The 19,146-nt window shown below is 36.1% G+C and overlaps 1 protein-coding gene and 1 long non-coding RNA gene across 6 annotated transcripts in view; one reads left to right on the top strand and one right to left on the bottom strand.

The window, feature by feature from the left end:
• The window catches only part of mrtfaa (myocardin related transcription factor Aa), a 45,328-nt gene that overhangs the window by 948 nt on the left and 25,234 nt on the right, over nt 1–19,146 (top strand). For 3 of the 5 annotated variants that reach the window (XM_065252840.2, XM_065252836.2, XM_065252834.2), the window contains exons 2-3: nt 6,846–7,046; nt 17,577–17,642. In XM_065252840.2, coding sequence (XP_065108912.1) covers nt 6,872–7,046; nt 17,577–17,642 — 241 coding nt within the window. In that variant the 5' untranslated portion in view covers nt 6,846–6,871. Of the gene's footprint in view, nt 1–6,845; nt 7,047–10,186; nt 10,449–17,087; nt 17,192–17,576; nt 17,643–19,146 lie in introns of those variants that run through there. The other 2 variants (XM_065252837.2, XM_065252841.2) reach the window with 2 other exon arrangements.
• LOC141281927 (uncharacterized) lies at nt 6,897–10,426 on the bottom strand. The gene is made up of 3 exons (XR_012336345.1): nt 10,300–10,426; nt 9,993–10,176; nt 6,897–7,025 (listed from the first exon to the last, which is right to left on the bottom strand). It is a non-coding gene; the product is annotated as an uncharacterized lncRNA (long non-coding RNA).

Here is a 19,146-nt window from a genome sequence, read left to right as displayed (position 1 = left end):
GATGAGAACCACAGATCAGCATTTTAAAGGTGCCAAAGTTTTATTAAGTGCAAAAATGATCCAGATATGGATTTATGTCCATTTACAACCCTGGAAATTGTCTTAAGAATGAAATGGTCTAATATTACCTTATTTGAAAGGATCATGAGTAATAAGGTTGAGTTCTGCTCTGATTGGCTGTTTCTCAGAGCGGCTCATTTCAGTAGCTCTGTGTGTGTGCAAACAGACCTTAGGGTTGAGTCTGTATAAGATGAATATACAGATTTTGAGGAAAAATTAATTATTTGGAGATTGTAATGGATGTTTTTAAATGGCAAATTTGTGTTTTTCCCAATATGGACTTGCAAAATGTAACTGTAACGTCAATAGTAGAACTTCGGCCTTAACGCATACAGCGCTAACTCGGTCACAACTTTGTTTTTAGCATTGCAACAACATTGTAATTAATTTAGTGTTGGGGGAAATCATGACTGCAATGTCACAGTTGGTGTTCTGTTGAGATTGGCCTGCTTTTCAGAGGTTTTTTGCATGCACGAGGTTTAGATAACAAGGAGGAAACTAGGCATGTGCATTACGTGTTAATGTTAATTTTGTGTAAACCCAGCTTATACCTTGAAAATGGTATTACATAAATTTTTGTGGTTTTGAAACCTTAACTCTTTAAAACCTTGGTATACCGTGAAACCGGTAATCATTACCGGAGGAATGATCGTGTTTGAGGCTCACAATATGTGATAACCATGAGCAGAATCTTATTATTCCTTTTTGCCTAGATAAATACAGTTTTACATTCTACAGCATCTTTAAATGCCGCATGAAAACATGGACGTACAACATCATGATGTTCATGATTAACAAGCATGACTTCTGCATCAAACCATCAAACGTGTGTGTGTGCGCGTGTGTGTGTGTGTGTGGTCAAGGTCAATGACTCATAGTGACAAAATAAAAGATGACACAGACCTTCCTGTGGTGGATTATTTTCCATATTAAGACCTCCATATGCCAATGTTAGATGTTTTTATTAGCTAGTTCTTTTCTTTCTGTCTTTTATTTTCCTTTCTTTTGTTTCTTCTTTCTTTCGTTGTTTTGTTCTTTCATTCTTTCATTGTTTCGTTCTTTCATTGTTTCGTTCGTTCATTTCGTTTCTTTTGTTCATTTTGTTTCTTTCGTTAGTTTTTTCTTTCTTTCTTTCGTTCGTTCGTTCTTTCATTGTTTTGTTCTTTTATTGTTTCGTTCCTTCATTGTTTCGTTCGTTTGTTTCATTCGTTTCTTTTGTTCGTTCTTTCGTTTCTTTTGTTCGTTCTTTCGTTTCTTTTGTTCGTTCTTTCATTTCTTTTGTTCGTTCTTTCGTTTCTTTTGATCGTTCTTTCGTTTCTTTTGATCATTCTTCCGTTTCTTTTTTTTTTTTTTTGGTTCGTTCGTTCGTTCGTTCGTTCTTTCTTTCATTGTTTTGTTTGTTCATTGTTTCGTTCGTTCATTGTTTTGTTTCTTTTGTTCATTTCGTTTCTTTTGTTCATTTCGTTCATTTCGTTCGTTTCGTTCCTTTCATTCGTTTCGTTTGTTTCGTTCCTTTTCGTTTCGTTTCTTTCGTTCGTTTCATTTCTTTCGTTCGTTTCGTTCCTTTCATTCGCTGCGTTTCTAATGCATCATGCACACACTTGCTTGTTACACTTAGATTTTTTTAATTTAATCAACTTGAATTGACAATTTCTTGAGGACTGGAGTTGCTATAATTATAAAAATAAAGTTGCTTAAATTATTTCAACTTTATTTTTTATCATTTTAAGCAGCTTCTTACTTGTCAAGATAGTTGAAATCTATTAAACATAAAAAATTTTTTACAGTGCAGTAAGATCAGGAATGTATACAAAGAAGCAAGCAATAATTTGAACCCCATTTCACCTTATAGGCTGTCAATGGTTTCAACTATAACTCTATCAGGAGGTTTTCCTGAGTGCACACTGGTGATATGCCGTACTTGGAGTCAGGTGGCAATGTGGGCCGTATGGATGAGTAACAGGTGGTAGTGTAGGACGCACCTGGTGTGGATTAGCCACCTGCTGCTGTTATGAGGTCCTGGATGTACAGTAATGATATCTGACCCAGTCAGTGACACTTAACTTTAATCTAAACTGTGTTGTTTAATCTGTAACAGTGCATACGGCCATGCGGTTCCCTTCACCTTTCATAACACAGTTCTCCAGAATAACTATTAAATAACTATTATGCCCCTGACACCATTAGTGAGAGTTTGAGAGGGAGAATTTGTGCCGGGGAGAGAACTTGCATTTTTACCCAGATACAATCAAGTGGACCGACCACATTTTTACAATTCAAAAACATGGGAGAAACCACAATACAAAAGACTGCTGCATTAGGAGAGAGGTGTAAGAGAGTTTAGTCATCTGATTATATTTAACAGGAAGAGATCATGTGTCATGAGAGAAATAAACAGAAATTATGTTTTTGTCGTAAACCATGACCAAAGGACCTGTTGTGGACACATTGAGCTTTAAGGCGTATACTGGAGACACCGGTTTGTGTCCAAAAGTCTCAAACAAGACTATAAACAAACTGGATTTGTTTTCAAAAGGTACGCTGGATAGTACGTATTACAGCAAGTGTATCAGGAAGGCAGAAACTTCTGCATAGCATTAACAGTGATGTACGATAAGTGATTTCACTAAGTGCTGAACATGCAGTAAGTTCCCAGCACTGGAGCATCAGTTTCCCAAAAAGGTCAGTAAATTATATACATTACTTTTAAGTGTGTAGAGAGGTCTACATCCTCCAACTGCGATGTCTGACCTTTCCATCAGGATGCACTTTAGGATTGTTTTTAACTTTGGATCTCTCGTCGTACACTTATACCAAACTTAATTGTTAGCTAAAGCAATAAGCCATATAAAGCAATGATGCGAGTACAATAATATAGTTAATTTTCTTAAAGGTGCGGTGTGTAAAGTTTAGGAGGATCTTTGACAGAAATGCAATATAATATACACAACTATTTATAAGAAAATACACTACAATAAAAAAATACCCTACAATATTTAAAAAATATATAAGAATTGTCAAATATGATTTAAATGTGACTTTTATATGGTCTGGTGTGCAATATTGGCATTGACCTCAGCACCACAAATACCTTAATGCATATATTTAGCATTACTTCCCATATCTTCCATGCACACAAAATATAAAAAGGTATAGAGAGGTGAAGATGAGTTTAAAAAGCAATTTTGAGAAACTTTTTAGAGACAAACCAAACAAGAATGCACCTCTCAATCATATTTTCATTATTATGACATCATTCGTCACCATGGTGATGTATTCCAGCAACACTCTTTTGCTCAGATGGTTTGATGATGATGATGGGGTGACTCACTCAGTTTAGCACATGACTAAGCTGTTATCAGCATACTCACTGGTATTAAAACCAATGGTATTGCCAGTAAAGCGTTTGCCTCCGACTTCTGTTTAAATCTGCAATCTATAACTTTGGCAAAAATTAGTTACCGAGCAAATGCATGAAAATCTGTCTTGAAAACTGTCTCTGTACCTTACCTGGTATCACAACAATATCCTTATAATAATGATGTATTGGTTAAGCTCTTATATGATTTCGCACAAAACGTCAGGTTTGACTTCAATCCCAATAAAGAAAAGTATGTAAAGTACCCTTTAATTTTTTGTTTCAAACAAAGATGGTGAGATAAAGGCAAAAGTTGATTGCACATTTAAAGGGATACGTCACCCAAAAATAAGAAGAATAATTTACAAAGTGTAATCTGTATGTCCATATTTTAACACAAGATAGAACTTTGAATCAGGTTTACACAGTGTTGTGTACATGTACTGTATAGGCAGTAGTACATAGTGATCATGTACTGTATGTGAAGCTCCAAAAGCCCTCCAGAAGTCCCTTCTGTCAGTTACTGTGAATTTGCACCAGACGCGGAAGAGGCAGCAGAAGCACGCTATTTGCGCATAGTGGGATGCTTGAACATTTTGAGTTTACTCTCTTCATTCAAGTGTGAAATTCTAGTCATTCAAAACATTCACGCGTAAATTCGCGTCATGGGAGGGGCTTCTATAGCTCAAATTGAGTAAACTTACAAGATTGTTCGACCTCCTCACTCTTCCAAACAAGATCCTTTTAATTCCTGTAAAAGTACGAAGATGGGATCGAACTTTGGCGAATTTTCAACTCTCACGGAACATGCCATGTGCGCCACGTGTTCCGTGCAATCTGCGCAGTGCCATCCACACCGCACCTATTCGTGTCTTTGCATTGACTTAACATGTAAATCACTCGCTCTTGTCACCTCTTCCGCTTCTGGTGTGAACGCACCATTAGAAATTTTAGAGGGTTCATATGAAGCGCCATTACATCAAACGTTGGAGAGTTAAAGGGATAGTTCACCCAAACAAATTTAAATTCTGCCAGCATTTTTTTCCCTTAAGTTAAACCTGTATACATTTCTTTGTTCGGCTAAACACAAATGAAGATATTTAGAAAATGTATATTTTTCTAAATATCTTCATATCTGTTTAGCAAAACAAAAAAATGTATACAACTCTAATACATATAATTTATACAAGTAAATGGCAGAATGTTCATTTTTTTTGTGTGAACTATCCCTTCAACAGTTTGTGTCCATTTTATTAAACTCCACTGAAACCTATTACTTAAAGGAATCTTCCATTTTCTTAAAAGAAAAATCCAGATAATTTACTCGCCACCATGTCATCCAAAAGGTTGATGTCTTTCTTTGTTCAGTCGAGAAGAAATTATGTATTTTGAAGAAAACATTGCAGGATTTTTCTCATTTTAATGGACTTACATAGAGCCCAACATTTAATATTTAACTCAACACTTAACAGTTTTTTTCAACGGAGTTTCAAAGGACTATAAACGATCCCAAACGAGGCATAAGGGTCTTATCTAGCGAAACGATTGTCATATTTGACAAGAAAAATAAAAAATATGCTCTTTTAAACCACAACTTTTCGTCTAGATCCGGTCCAGCGTGACCTAACGTAAATGCGTAGTGACGTAGGGAGGTCACGTGTTACATATATAAAACACATATTTGCGGACCATTGTAAACAATAAACTGACACAAAGACATTAATTAGTATCATTCCACATACAACAACGTAGGAACGGTCGTCTTTCAACACACTTGTAAACACTGGGGCGGAGTTTCGCGTTCGTCCTCTGTGACCTCTTGACGTCATGACGTATTGCGTGGGGTCACACTGACGTATCACGACCGGATCTAGACGAAAAGTTGTGGTTTAAAAGAGCATATTTTAATTTTTTTTGTCAAAAATGACAATCGTTTCGCTAGATAAAACCCTTATGCTTCGTTTGGGATCGTTTAGAGTCCTTTGAAACTCCGTTGAAAAAACTATTAAGTGTTGAGTTTTAAAAGTATTAAATGTTGGGCTCTATTAAAGTCCATTAAAATGAAAAAAATCCTGCAATGTTTTCCTCAAAAAACATATTTTCTTCTCGACTGAACAAAGAAAGACATCAGCATTTTTGATGACATGGTGGTGAGTAAATTATCCGGATTTTTCTTTTAAGTAAATGGAATATTCCTTTAACCTAAAGTATTACTTTTATTTTTGAGTTCTGTCAAGTAGATGAACTAATCTTCATATTGTATTTTGTTTAAGCTTGTCAAGTAAAAGCTGATAGCTGCATTATTTTTCTGCAATTCAAAGCAAAGTAACAGGATCTTCCAGTTATTTGTCCTGAGTGGATTCCTAGCAGGTTTTAAACTTGAGTTCTCACAGAAGAAAACTCTTCTTTTTCTGAGAAAATTGTAGTTTTGTTGTAGCCTACTGAGAAAAAAATGCTAAGATTATCATATTTTTTTCCATGAACCATGAGAAAGCAGTAGTCTGGGAGGGAAACGGGAACATTATTCACACACACACACACACACACACACACACACACACACACACACGCACACAAATGTAAATTTCTAGACATTAATCCTCAGACGTCCTGTATGTGTAATATTCCTCTTTTAAACATTTCAGATCTAGATCTTACCAACTTTAAATTATGTGCAATAAATGCTAAATCTTATCAAAAATCATATTCATGTTGTTAAATTAATGTATGTGTCCTAGGTTTGCTGGAGCTTTAAAAAAAGCCAAGTGTATGTAAAGAACAAAAGAAGTATGCTGTTGTTTAGATCATCTCAGGCTTTCATTTACTGAAAAAACTGAAAAAGTGGAGCTCATTAGCAGATGAGCCTTTGGTTGAATTTGTGACTCAGTGTTGTGATGAGTTAACATGCGTTTATGTAGGTCAGACACCTTCACAAAACCTTTCCCTGTAGAGGCGCTGCTGTGTGTGAGAGGTGATGGTGTTTCTCATTTGCTTAAAAAGTTTGCGGCAGGGTTTGTTTGCTGTTGAGAGATCTCTTTCGATGTGAGATCATATCTCTCTCTTTCTCTTCTTATATGGGCCCTTTTTAATTATGTTTTACTTTTATGTTTTACTGTAAAATTTAACATCACCTACTTACCTTTTATGTTTGTTTTTTTGTTGAACACAAAAGAAGATGTTTTGATAAATGAGAGTAAGCATACAGTTAATGGTATATTGACTTCCATAAGGTTTGTTTTCCTTGAGGAACTCAATGGCGGTTTACATCATTTATCAAAATATCTTCTTTTAGAGAAACTCGTAGAACAACACGAGGATTTTCATTTTTGGGTGAACTATCCATTTAAGAGTTTAGCAAAAATTATGAATATATTATAATTGGTTATATAATAGTTTAGTAATTTGTTCTCTTTTTTTTTCCTTCAAGATTGTTCATCTTCCTCGTCTCTAACCATGGCGATGGTGGGAGGAGACCTATTAGGGGAGGAGTCAAGTCCAGGTAGCACCGCCCCTACAGTTACCACGGGCTCCGCCTCCAGTCCTCAGAGTGAAGCTGTAACCAATGAGCTGCAAGAACTGTCTCTACAGCCCACCCCCAACCTGCTTCCTATTCATGAAAGAAAGAATGGTAAGGTTACGAGATTGATAATGATTTTATCCCAGCATATAGTCTTATTAAAGGGGACATATCATGAACATTAGACTTTTTTCATGTTTAGGTGTTATAATTGGGTGCCCAGTGCTTCTATCAACCTAGAAAATGTGAAAGATCAACCCAGTAACTTAGTTTTGGTAAACCATTTTCTGCAAGCATGTAAAAAAATTGCTCATTGAAATGTGGCTCCCCTTGTGAGGTCAGAAAGGGATAATATCACCCCTTAATCTGTGCTATCAAACCACGACACTGCAATTTAGTGCAGAGATCAGCTCATTTGCATTTAAAAGGACACACACAAAGAAGCACATTTTTGCTCACACCTACAAAGTGGCAATTTTAACATGCTATAATAAACTATCTATATGATATTTTGAGATTAAACATCACATATGTACTCTGGGTACCCCAAAATATATATTTTATATCTCAAAAAAGTCTTGTGAAATGTCCCCTTTAAATGAAGATGCTACAAAAAAACCCCATTTTTGTTCCCTAAAGAACCATGTAGTTTTGATCAAGAAAGAGACACCAAGAGTATTGAACAGCAAGAATATTAGGGAAAAGGCATGAGGCAGAGCTAGAACATTTACATGGTTTGTTTAAGAGACCTCACTGTTGAAGGTCCTGTGTTTTGTGTTAGGCTTAACATGCTTTGAACGTTACTGCCACCTGGTGGATCTTATTAGTATTGCAATTAAGTCCAAAGTGTTTTATATAACAGTATAAATATTCTCAGATCAGTCAGACTACATATAGGGAGAACAGGGCACAAACGCTTTTTGGATTTGACTCAATCATTCAAAAAATATTTGAGTTTGATATTTTTTCATCAACACACACATCTCTGCTACAAATGAACATTTGAAGTTTGTTTCTATTACCTACCATTCTTTGACAATTACACCAAACGTGACAGAAGTGCAAACGTTACAACTTACCCCATAGGTGGGGTTAATTGTAACAGGCAGGGGGTTAGTTATAACCCTTGCTAAAAATTAAGTTTGCAGGCAAATATTTCAATACTATTTTGTCTGTATACTTGAAATGGATATTGTTTATATATATATATATATATGTGTGTGTCTATAATAGACGGCTATCCACACTGTATTCATTCATCCAGCCCTTTTCTAACAATAGTTCAATTATACAAATGTCTAAATATGTGAGAAAAAGCAGCACAATTATGACAAAACTTTTTTTTATATGTGACCCAGTCTGTAATAACCATACTACAGTTTCAAAATCAGATTATGAGATAATGAGCATCAAAGTCTGATTTTAGCCATTTCATTTCATTATGATTTCAATCTTTGACGTGACCTTATTCAATCAATATTAAAGATATAAACAAAAATTAATTTGAGACACGATTTTTGATAAGACAGACACATTTATTTGGTTGGCAGCCAGCAATTATTTGTGTGTAGCATATTTAAAACAACAGCAAGAATTATGTTAACGTTAGCGGGTTTTATATTGTAAGTGCTGAGGGGTAAGTTGTAACACAGCGTTACAATTAACCCCACTGGGCCAAAATATTTTCAAGCCCACCAAAATAGTTGCTATGAGCTGCAAACATATCTCAAAACAAAGCTACGTTTTAGTCAACACGACACTGATTAATGACATAACATTGGATTTGGGATCTTACACACCCACTTAGAAACCAAAAAAAAAAACATATGATGAAAAAATGTACTTACATGCCACCAAAACACTCTGGAAAAACATCATACATTTCCAATAATTTGCACGTCAGCGTGAAAAAAATACTGGAAAAGCAAACCGCTCAACCTTGTGCAACAATGTAAACAGTCCGTGTAATAACTAACCCCTTTGCCCCGCGCACCCCTACAGTCTAACTGTCATGTTAGTTAGTGAGTACCCTTACCTGCCTAAGGTTTATGTATCAGAGAGAACTAGTTAATGTTTATATTTTCCATTATGTTGATGGAGACCATGATAGGTGTGATCATGCTGAATGTATTTAAAGAGAATAACTACATTTGACACACTCATTTTAACATCTTGTGATTCCCCAAAAATCCCCAAATCCATGAGCCACTGATCTAGCACACTTTTGTAGTCATTAATGGGTCTTTAGGAAAACGGCAATGCCCAGTTTTATTTAAAAGCTTAATGGGACTGAAAAGTTAGTGATTATTTTTACTTGCATGTTGAGATACTGTAGTGTGCAGATTTTAAAAATTCAAATCCTAATCTCTCACATTGAAAGCTTCAGTTTCATATAAACCCTCCGGTTTGTATTTCACCAAAATGAATTGTCAAGTCCATCACCATGTTTTTTTCAAGGGCTTAGTTTACCCATAAAACGCACGTGTGATTTCTTTCCTCCACAAACGTTTTGCAGCCTTACACTTCAGCGTGTAAAACAGGACGCAGTCTGCTGTGCGTTTGCTATAAACGGCTCTATGAAACACCTGCCGTACGGAGGATTTTACACCTGATCGGTGAAGATCCGCAAGTGCGACTGTCAGACGGATATCAGACACTTTCCATAAACTCGGCAACTGGCAGTTATGATGTTGCCTCTCCTGTAATTCGAACCGTTTTCAGGAAGTGGTACTTAAGGTTTTTTTTCAGCTGAATTATAAAAGCACCTTTCTCTGAACAAGTTTTGTCAGTACAAAGAGGTCAGCGAGTGTACAGTGTACCACCTCAATTAAAACGCAATACTCAGCAGAAGTGTGTGTGTGTGTGTGTGTGTGTGTGTGTGTGTGTGTGTGTGTGTGTGTGTGTGTGTGTGTGTGTGTGTGTGTGTGTGTGTGTGTGTGTGTGTGTGTTGCCTGAATGAGTGACTGAAGGAACAGCTGCAGTAAAATTTCTCATAGGAGCAGTGGTGTCACACACACACACACACACACACACATACATACATACATACACACACACCTTTCCCACCGGATAGCTCTTAGTCTCAATCCTGCCACTGCAACAGCAAGAGCTCTGGATCTTTGATGTTTTCTTCAGATTTATCTTCCTTATTTTTTTATTCCTCCTCTGCGCTTTAATTTCTCTTTCATTTGGATTCCTGCGAGTGCGAACTGATGTGCAGAAGCTCCTGCACTTTGAATGACTGAAATACATTGAATATGAAAGACAGTCACAGCCTGGGACTTTGAGGCCGGCCCAAGAGTTAAAAGCCTTTTCGTTGAAGAAACAATAAGGAACTTTTTTGCAGCAGAAAAGATTTATTTACCTTTAATAACCTGATCGTCATGCTGGACTTTAGCACGTGTGTTCACATTGGCCCCGCCCATTTTGGATCTCCTCCAAACAGCCGTTGCGTGGAGAATCAAGCCACCCGACTGGACCGCGCACGGCGTGCTTGCTTGGGTTTGAGAGAAGGTGTGGAGTCATGTTGCATGCTTGTGTGCAAACACACACACACACACATATATACACAAATTAGTGGTGTTTACTAAGGCAATCATCACTAACACTTTGAGATTTGCCATTAGGACCCTAAATATTAAAGGATTAGTCTATTTTCTTAAAAAAATCCAGATAATTTAATCACCGCCATGTCATCCAAAATGTTGATGTCTTTCTTTGTTCAGTCGAGAAGAAATTTAAGTTTTTTGAGGAAAACATTCCAGGATTTTTCTCATTTTAATGGACTTTAATGGACCCCAACACGTAACCGTTTTAATGCAGTTTAAAATTGCAGTTTCAAGGACTCTAAACGATCCCAAAAGAGGCATAAGGGTCTTATCTAGCGAAACGATTGTCATTTTTGGCAAGAAAAAAAAATATATAAATTTTAAACTACAACCTTCTTCTTCCTCCAGCTGTGTGACGAGCCAGTGCGACCTCACGTAATTGCGTCGAAAGGTCACGTGTTACATAAATGAAACGCACATCTGCGAACCATTTTAAACAATAAACTGACACAAAGATATTAATTAGTATCATTCCACATACAATAACGTCGGAACGGTCCTCTTTCTCCACACTTGTAAACACTGGGGCATAGTTTCGCATACGTCATCCGTGACCTCTTGACGTGATGACGTATTACGTGAGGTCACGCTAGCGCGTCACACGACCGGAGCAAGATGAGAAATTGTGGTTTAAAAGTGCATATTTTTTATTTTTCTTGCCAAAAATGACAATCGTTTCGCTAGATAAGACCCCTTATGCCTCTTTTGGGATCGTTTACTTTAGAGTCCTTGAAACTGCAATTTTAAACTGCATTAAAACTGTTATGTGTTGGGGTCCGTTAAAGTCCATTAAAATGAGAAAAATCCTGGAATGTTTTCCTCAAAAAACATAATTTCTTCTCGACTGAACAAAGAAAGACATCAACATTTTGGATGACATGGTGGTGAATCAATTATCTGGATTTTTTTTTTAAGAAAATTGACTATTCCTTTAAACTTTGGCTTAGAGTCCCATATCATTTGCACTATAGCCATGTCGCCTCAGATGCAACCTGTTATTGTTTTTTTTCTGAATGACCTGATGCTTTTTTGCCTGGTAGATGATAAAATTGTTCATAAAATCTCACAGGCTTACATTAAAGGAGTGATCATTTAGGATAGATCAACCTCTTTAACATGTTAATTGTGTGCATTAGTTTTGTTTAAATGAAAACCAGCCAGGGACAAGAGTTTGTGAATTGGCTCTGAATCAGCGATGGGATCAGGTGCATCTCCAGAGGCAAATCCAAACTGTGATCATTATATTATGTAGGTAATGGGAGCTGTAGAAATAATAGGCTCGAATCTGACGTCTGACATTCACTTTATCCTAGATGAAGACGTATCGGCTTAAACGAACGCACATGCGTACTGTACTATACTGGTGGATTTAGGTTACTTGCTGGGTGTGATTTGAGATGCGAGGCATAATTCACATTTATATCCTCAGTAACTCTCCAGAAGCACAGAGATCTGCAGTGTCAGCTCAAGTATGACCGTTGATGCATGGAAAAAAGCTACAGAGACAGATGGAGGAAGTCTCACTAATCTAGGGTAATTCCCGTAGTTTAATTGTGGGCATTGTTAAAAGACCGAAGAAGCCACAGATACAGTAAATCCATGGATGGCTTCTGATTCAGCTACTTCTATACCATGGTGTGGATACAGATAATGGGTGAACGTGTGCCACATACGGGTGATTCTCACAAAATCCAGATTTAGAAGGTGTCAAGCATCAGAATTTTTAAGAAGCCCAATTTTTGCACATATAAGATTAAGGTCTGAACTTACTATAATCATTCTTTTTAGAGGATTTAAAAAATATTTCCTATAAAATTATTCACATTTTTTAGATGATCATTATCAAAAATTATCATTACCGCAACATGAAATTACATTAAATATATGCATTTATAAACTCATTTTTCGGTAATAAGAACTAAAAAGATGTCTAGGTTCTATGACTAACAAAATAAAAAATTTTATCTGGAAAGAAAAAATAAGAAGCGCTTACCTGGTAGCCATCTTGAGTGTCACAGTCAATTATGTCCCTTCCAACAATTTTTTTTTTTTTTGAAAATTTTAGTTCCTTGAGGGCTTAAACAATGATTAAAAATTGTTGCGGAGGATGAGAAAATTGGTCTTGGACACATTTATATTCCTTATTATTGTCTCTACATTTATCAATGATCACCAAATACCACATGTTTCTTTACTGTAAATGTTTATAGTATAACATGCACTGAAGCTTTTTATTTTTTAGATTTTTTTATTATAAATATTTCCATGTCAAATAACCCAAATCCAGTCATCGACACGTTGCGGTAATGACAATTTTCCCCTTAAATGTGAAAAAAAAAAAATTGGTTTGTATGATGTCATTTGAAATCATGTGCAAAATAGTACATGAAGAGATGTTTGTAACTGTATGCTCCTTATTTTGATACTCTTACTTTGCATTTACTTTTTTATCAAAATGTTTCATGACACCTCATAAGTCTAATTTCGCAAGATACACATTTAGCTCTTGTGCGTGTTTTATGGTTAAAACAAATGTTTTGTAGAGATTTATTGCATTTGTACCAGCTATTATGGCAACGCCTAACTGCACAAATTATGCCGGTCTTCCTGGATTTCATAATAAACAAAAAAGCCAGTCAAATGGCACACTTGTGTCCCTCGCAATCATCTATCATTAGCTTAGTGGCTCACCGGAAGTCTTACACAAAAGAGCTCAAAGATGGCAGTGCCCACATTTACGTCAAAAATAAGGTGGATAGGGAGTGAGGCCCAATGTTGCACAACCGCCCTAGCATGTTGGAGAGGAGGAAAGTGACCCAGTTTTAGACGCAAAATGTGAACCGAAAACATTTCTGGTTGCAGCAGGTAATTTTACTATAGTAAATGGATATGACAGAAAAGTTAGTGCTGCAAAGAAGACAAACCCTAAGCAGAGTGAAGGACTTGAGTTGAGAGATATTAATTCCCGAGAAACCTTTAAGTTCCTGCCCTTCGGATCTCTGCTAGTGTCAACACATTTACCATGACGGCACTGATGATGTGTTTTGGCAGAGATTTGCGTTTTGCCGTTTGTTGTGCGAGCTGCTGGAAGAACCGAATCTGACACTAGACGAACATCCACACACGCTCCTTACTGGCAGTCTTCCCCAACCGACCCGTGAGCTCTAAAGCTGTGATTACGACTCATTAGGCCCAGTTCACTTGCTTAGACCCTCACTCTTGACTTTTATCACATCTATTAACGCCGTTGTCCTCCTCGAACCCTCACACACGTCACCTTCCAGGCTGGATTTCATCTACCCACAGGATCTTTATTGACCTTCTGCCAGATCACAGTTTAGCAGCCCAGCAGCTGTTGCGATGAGCTAATGGCAGATCACAATTTAGCTGCGCGACAGGTGTGATGCTGGCTCCGTTCCACATGACATGCACCGGGACAACAGGTGCTGAAGACGATCTGATAATAAATATTACCATACGGACCAGTTCAGAGCTCAATAACATCAGTCCAAACACATGATATTTTTTCTGCTTTTCATAATTTTGAAATTAGTGATAAAGTACCCATGTGATAGAGTTTGTTCACACCATAAGTGTGACCATTTAAAGGATTTCCTGTAGTTGTAGCTGTCTAAGTTTAAGTGACAGAATGGTAGAAATTTTTTAGTTGTATAAAATGTGCATCTTTGTCAATAGGTTCTGATATATAGAGGAATATTTAGATTTTAAGTAAATATTTCAATAATTGAATAGCATGTGCAACTACAAAAACATTTTTTATCTGTTTTAAAGTTTTTATCAGTATATTTTACATAATAAGTAATATTATTACCTGTTAATCTACATTAATCTAGTAGTTTTTTTATTGGTCATAAAACTTATCTGGTCATTTTGCATGTGTTTTAGTTTTCTGATATATTGTGGTGTTGTGTAATGGTCACATGACCTTCAGATTAAACAAATCAAATATATATTTTTATTTTTATTTAAGTATATTTAGTTTATTTAGATTTTTGTTAGATTTTTATTTACATTTCATGATTTCTTTGTAAGTATTTATTCACCAATTTACGAACCCCCTGCAATTCCCCCACAAACCACCGGGGTTTGCGAAATCCCAGTGTTGTGTAGTTTTATTTAGATTTGGGGATGTGAAACCCTGCTTAGGAAGTGTTTTATTTAGATTGTTAGATTTCTGTTTACATTTTATGATTTATTTGTAATTATTTTATTTATCAACTCACAAACCTTCTGCAATTCCCCCACAAACCGCCAGGGGTTCGCAAAACCTCAGTGTGGGAAGTGTTTTATTTACATTGTTAGATTTCTATTTACATTTATTTATGATTTACCGTATTTCCGGACTTTAAGTTGCTCCGTAGTATAAGTCGCATCATCAGTCAAAAAAGAAAAAAACATAAGTCGCACTGGACTAGGGCTGCATAACGATTAATCGCGATTAATCGTTTGCAGAATAAAAGTTTTTGTTTACATCATATATGTGTGTGTACTGTGTATAATAATTATGTATAAATAAATATACACACATGCATGTATAATTTTAAGAATAAAACTATTTATAGATTAAATATTTATATATAATATAAATTATATATAAATATAAAAATGTATATACACATGTAAATACGCCTTAAATACCTACATGCAAGTGTATTTATTTATGCATAATTATTATACACAGTACACACACATATATGATGTAAACAAAAACTTTTATTCTGCAAACGATTAATCGCGATTAATCGTTATGCAGCCCTAGACTATACGTCATGTTTATTTAGAAATGTATTTCACAAAATCCAAGCCGAAGAACAGACATTTAATCTGGAAAGGCAAGTTATTCAACTAAACAATAGCACAGGACAGCAGGCTGAATAGATGTCCGTACATGTTAAAGGGATAGTTCACGCAAAAATGAAAATGCTGTCATGATTTACTCACTCTCATGTTGTTACAAACCCACATAAATTTCTTTGTTCTGATAAACATGAAGGAAGATATTTTGAGAAATGTTTGTAACCAAACCGTCTGTGGACCCCATTTACTTCCATCGTAGGAAAAATAATACTATGGAAGTCAATGGGGTCCACGAACGGTTTGGTTATAAACATTTCTCAAAATATCTTCCTTTGTGTTCATCAGAACAAAGACATTTTTACAGGTTTGTACAGTAACTACATGAGAGTGTGTAAATGATGACAGGATTTTAATTTTTGGGTGAACTATCCCTTTAAAGTAACATAAACAGTTATTTACACGATACACAATAGCATACAGAACACACCTGAGAGACTGAATAGGCTTATTTAACACGACAAGCCAAATCAAGTTTAAAAAGGTCTTGAAGTCATTCCGCATCACTGAATCCATTGAATTACATAAATACAAGAGCAACATAAAGCGGACTCTCACGGCTGTAGATAGTAATGGTTTTTCTTGGTTCATATAAAATAATTTTGACGTATAAGTCGCACCTGACTATAAGTTCCAGGACCCGCCAAACTATAAAAAAGTGTGACTTCTAGTCCGGAAAATACGGTAATTGTAATTATTCTATTCATCAACTTACAAACACTCTCCAATTCCCCTGCAAACCACCAGGGGTTTGCGAAACTCCAGTTTAGTAAGTGTTTTAATATTAATTTACATTTTATGATTTAATTGTCATTATTTTACTCATAAACCCCCTGAAATTCCCCCACAAACCACCAGGGGTTCGCAAAACCTCAGTGTAGTTAACCCGTTTGGGAAACCTTGGTTTATACATTTAAATATTGTTAATATTTATGAGAGTTCATTATTTTTTATACTTGCTTTCTATTGATTACCGTAAAATGTTAATACGCCCTACTGAAAAATCCAGCTGAGACCAGCATAAGCTGGTGGTCTGGTTTTAGCTAGTTTCCCAGCTTGGTTTTGCTGGTGTAGAAAGCTGGTCTAGTTGTGCTTTGGTCACTTTTTTAAGCTCTTTTTAAGCTGTTTTTTTTCAGTAGGGCATAAACGTTTTTATATCACTTACATTTTAGCTGTTCTTTCTAACGTTTCACTAATATGTATGTCTTTACAAGTTTGCTTGATATATTTACCAAAATGTCAAACCAGAGCGAGAGATGTCTTGAATTCGCTTTATTTCAGAATAGTAAGAGAGATGCTTCCATTTCCCATTTATAAAACAGTTGGTTTTGCTTTCAACATGTTTGAAACCTGCAGAGCTTCGAAACAAAAAGACTACACAATTTCTGTTTGATGCTTTACGTTTTTGTCCAAAATGTTTCAAATGAAGTCTTAAGTTCACTTCATAAAATGGCAAACACAGTATTTCTGCTTTGGAGACCTTTTTTTCGAGGACAGTTGTAGTTCGGTTGATGGCTGTATCTGTACTCAAAATTTGTCCATATGTCAAGTTTAATGAGGGTTTAAGCTCAAAACGCACATTGTAATTGACACACTGTCTCTTCCTGTGGTGAACTGTGGAAATATCTTGCACACTTGCTTCTGTTTTTAAATGAAACAGGAAGAGGAAGTAGATTTTACCGTAGTCTGTACTCTCTCCTCGCTCACTGATAAGCTTTCTGCCGGCTGTTGTTGGAGTGGAGAATGAAGGAGACGCATCAAGCTGCTACAGGGGTATTATACAACTCAATTACTTCATTTATTTTATTCAGTGGTTTCTTCTAAATTTGGGAATCCACCTTAATAGCGATGGCCTGCGTCACACCATTACATACAGAGTGCAGTTCGATACCTCTTTAGATGTGTTTGGGGAGATTTTAACGTCTATCTTGAACGGGGCCGGCCTTTAATTTTGCTTTCTGTGCTAATGCGATGAATGTTTTTGTACATACTACTTATTGTATACTACTTTTTTATTAACCATTGTGGCTGAAGCTTTTGCACAATGCTTGTTTGACATTCAGTCATTCAGACATTCAATTTGTATGCATGTTTGACACTTCAGATTTATTAAATTTTGATATTTGACAAAATTTTGATTTTTGCCTTTCTTTTTTAGTGCTTCAACTCAGACTTCAGCAGAGAAGGACTCGAGAAGAACTTGTTAACCAAGGGATCATGCCACGTAAGAACCACTGACACCCTCCTACCAGTAGTTAATTAAAGTTGTATTAGTGGTTACATCGCAGTTCTGCAAAAACATATGTCGTGTTTTATAAACGCATGCTATTTCTGCAAATCTGTTAATTTCTGCACATCTGTGGAAAGGGTGACTTATACTTGTGTGAACCCAAGTGAAATCTAGTAGTCTTGTGGTTGTAGTAGGCAGGTTTACTCTTTCTCATCCTGCCTAAGATGTTGATTTGGTTTGGGTAATGTAAGATTGAGTCAAAGTCACTTCCTTTGCTTTGTGAGCGGTTTTTCAAAAAACTACATCAAAGGTCGAGCCATTCATATCACAGCTAAACACGTTTGGCTCAACCGTCAGCTTATCCCCATTCTGACGGCTTAAAGACAGATGATCTCGGCAAATGCGTCTTGTGTTGGATGGAGATGGTTGATTCTGTTAAGTCAGTTTGTGAAGGATAGTTTGCTGAATGACCTAAATGCTTAATGACGAGGTAATGTAAATCAGCACCCACATGCAGAAAAAAACTTTAAAATATCTCGGCGTCAATAACCCTGCAAGTCTTTTGACTTTTTGTTTTCCAGTAAAATATAAAAATGAGAAAAAACCCTCAATTTTGCTTGTACACAAAGCATCTCTTATATTTGTCGGTCGTGCAAAATGTTCATACAAAAAGCAACCATTTTAACATGCCGTTCACCTCAGTTGGTGCATTTCCTACAGTGATGATTTTTGTCTTTCAATGCGGATTTGTAATGCTCGGCTGTGAAAGTGCTATAGTGGTTGACAAGTTTAGCTAGGCGAGACATCTCATTTAACATGGCTGCTTTGGTCACGTCAAAGTTCACACATAACTGCAACAATTTTAATTTTGTCTCCAGCAAGAGAAAGTTAAAAAAAGCTTTGAGGCGCTTGAACGATCAGATGAAAGCGATTCTATTATCAGCATTGGATAAAATTTTACAGGCTGCTTCATGAACCCATTATGTGCTAATGTACGTCATTAGTGCTAATACAACGCTGTAAGGCGTTCACGTTAAAGGGCCGGGGTTCATTTGTGTCAGCGGTGCTTGACATTAAGCGGTTAGGCGGTAGATGTTTGAAGTTGACTACTTATAGCCTTTTTCTTACATTTTTCTGTCATAACCCTCAGTTGATTCCTGGAGGTGACTTACTAGTCATTCAATTCAAATGAATAGACTTGGTGCTTAAAGCAAAACAGAGTAAGTTATCAGTAAATGTAAAAATAGACAAAATGCTCAGCCGTCCTTATCACCTCTGTGTCTTCACATAAACCAAGTTAAACTTTCTGCTACTTTAAAGAGCTCTTTAGTCATTCTCTAAAGTTGAACAATATTTTTTCATATTAAACACTTAAGAAGAAGGTGTGGTGCATATTACAACATTACATCTAAAAAAAACCTGAAATGAAAGACAGGAAAGCAGAACCAGAGAGTTCAAACTAGGACAATTATTCTTTTCAGTAAATTGATGTACAAAA

The sequence above is a fragment of the Paramisgurnus dabryanus genome, chromosome 3 (assembly GCF_030506205.2).
Source record: "Paramisgurnus dabryanus chromosome 3, PD_genome_1.1, whole genome shotgun sequence".
Classification (NCBI taxonomy): Eukaryota; Metazoa; Chordata; class Actinopteri; order Cypriniformes; family Cobitidae; genus Paramisgurnus; species Paramisgurnus dabryanus.
Note: the sequence above shows the minus strand (reverse complement) of the source record. Positions and strands in the feature narration are given on the sequence as shown.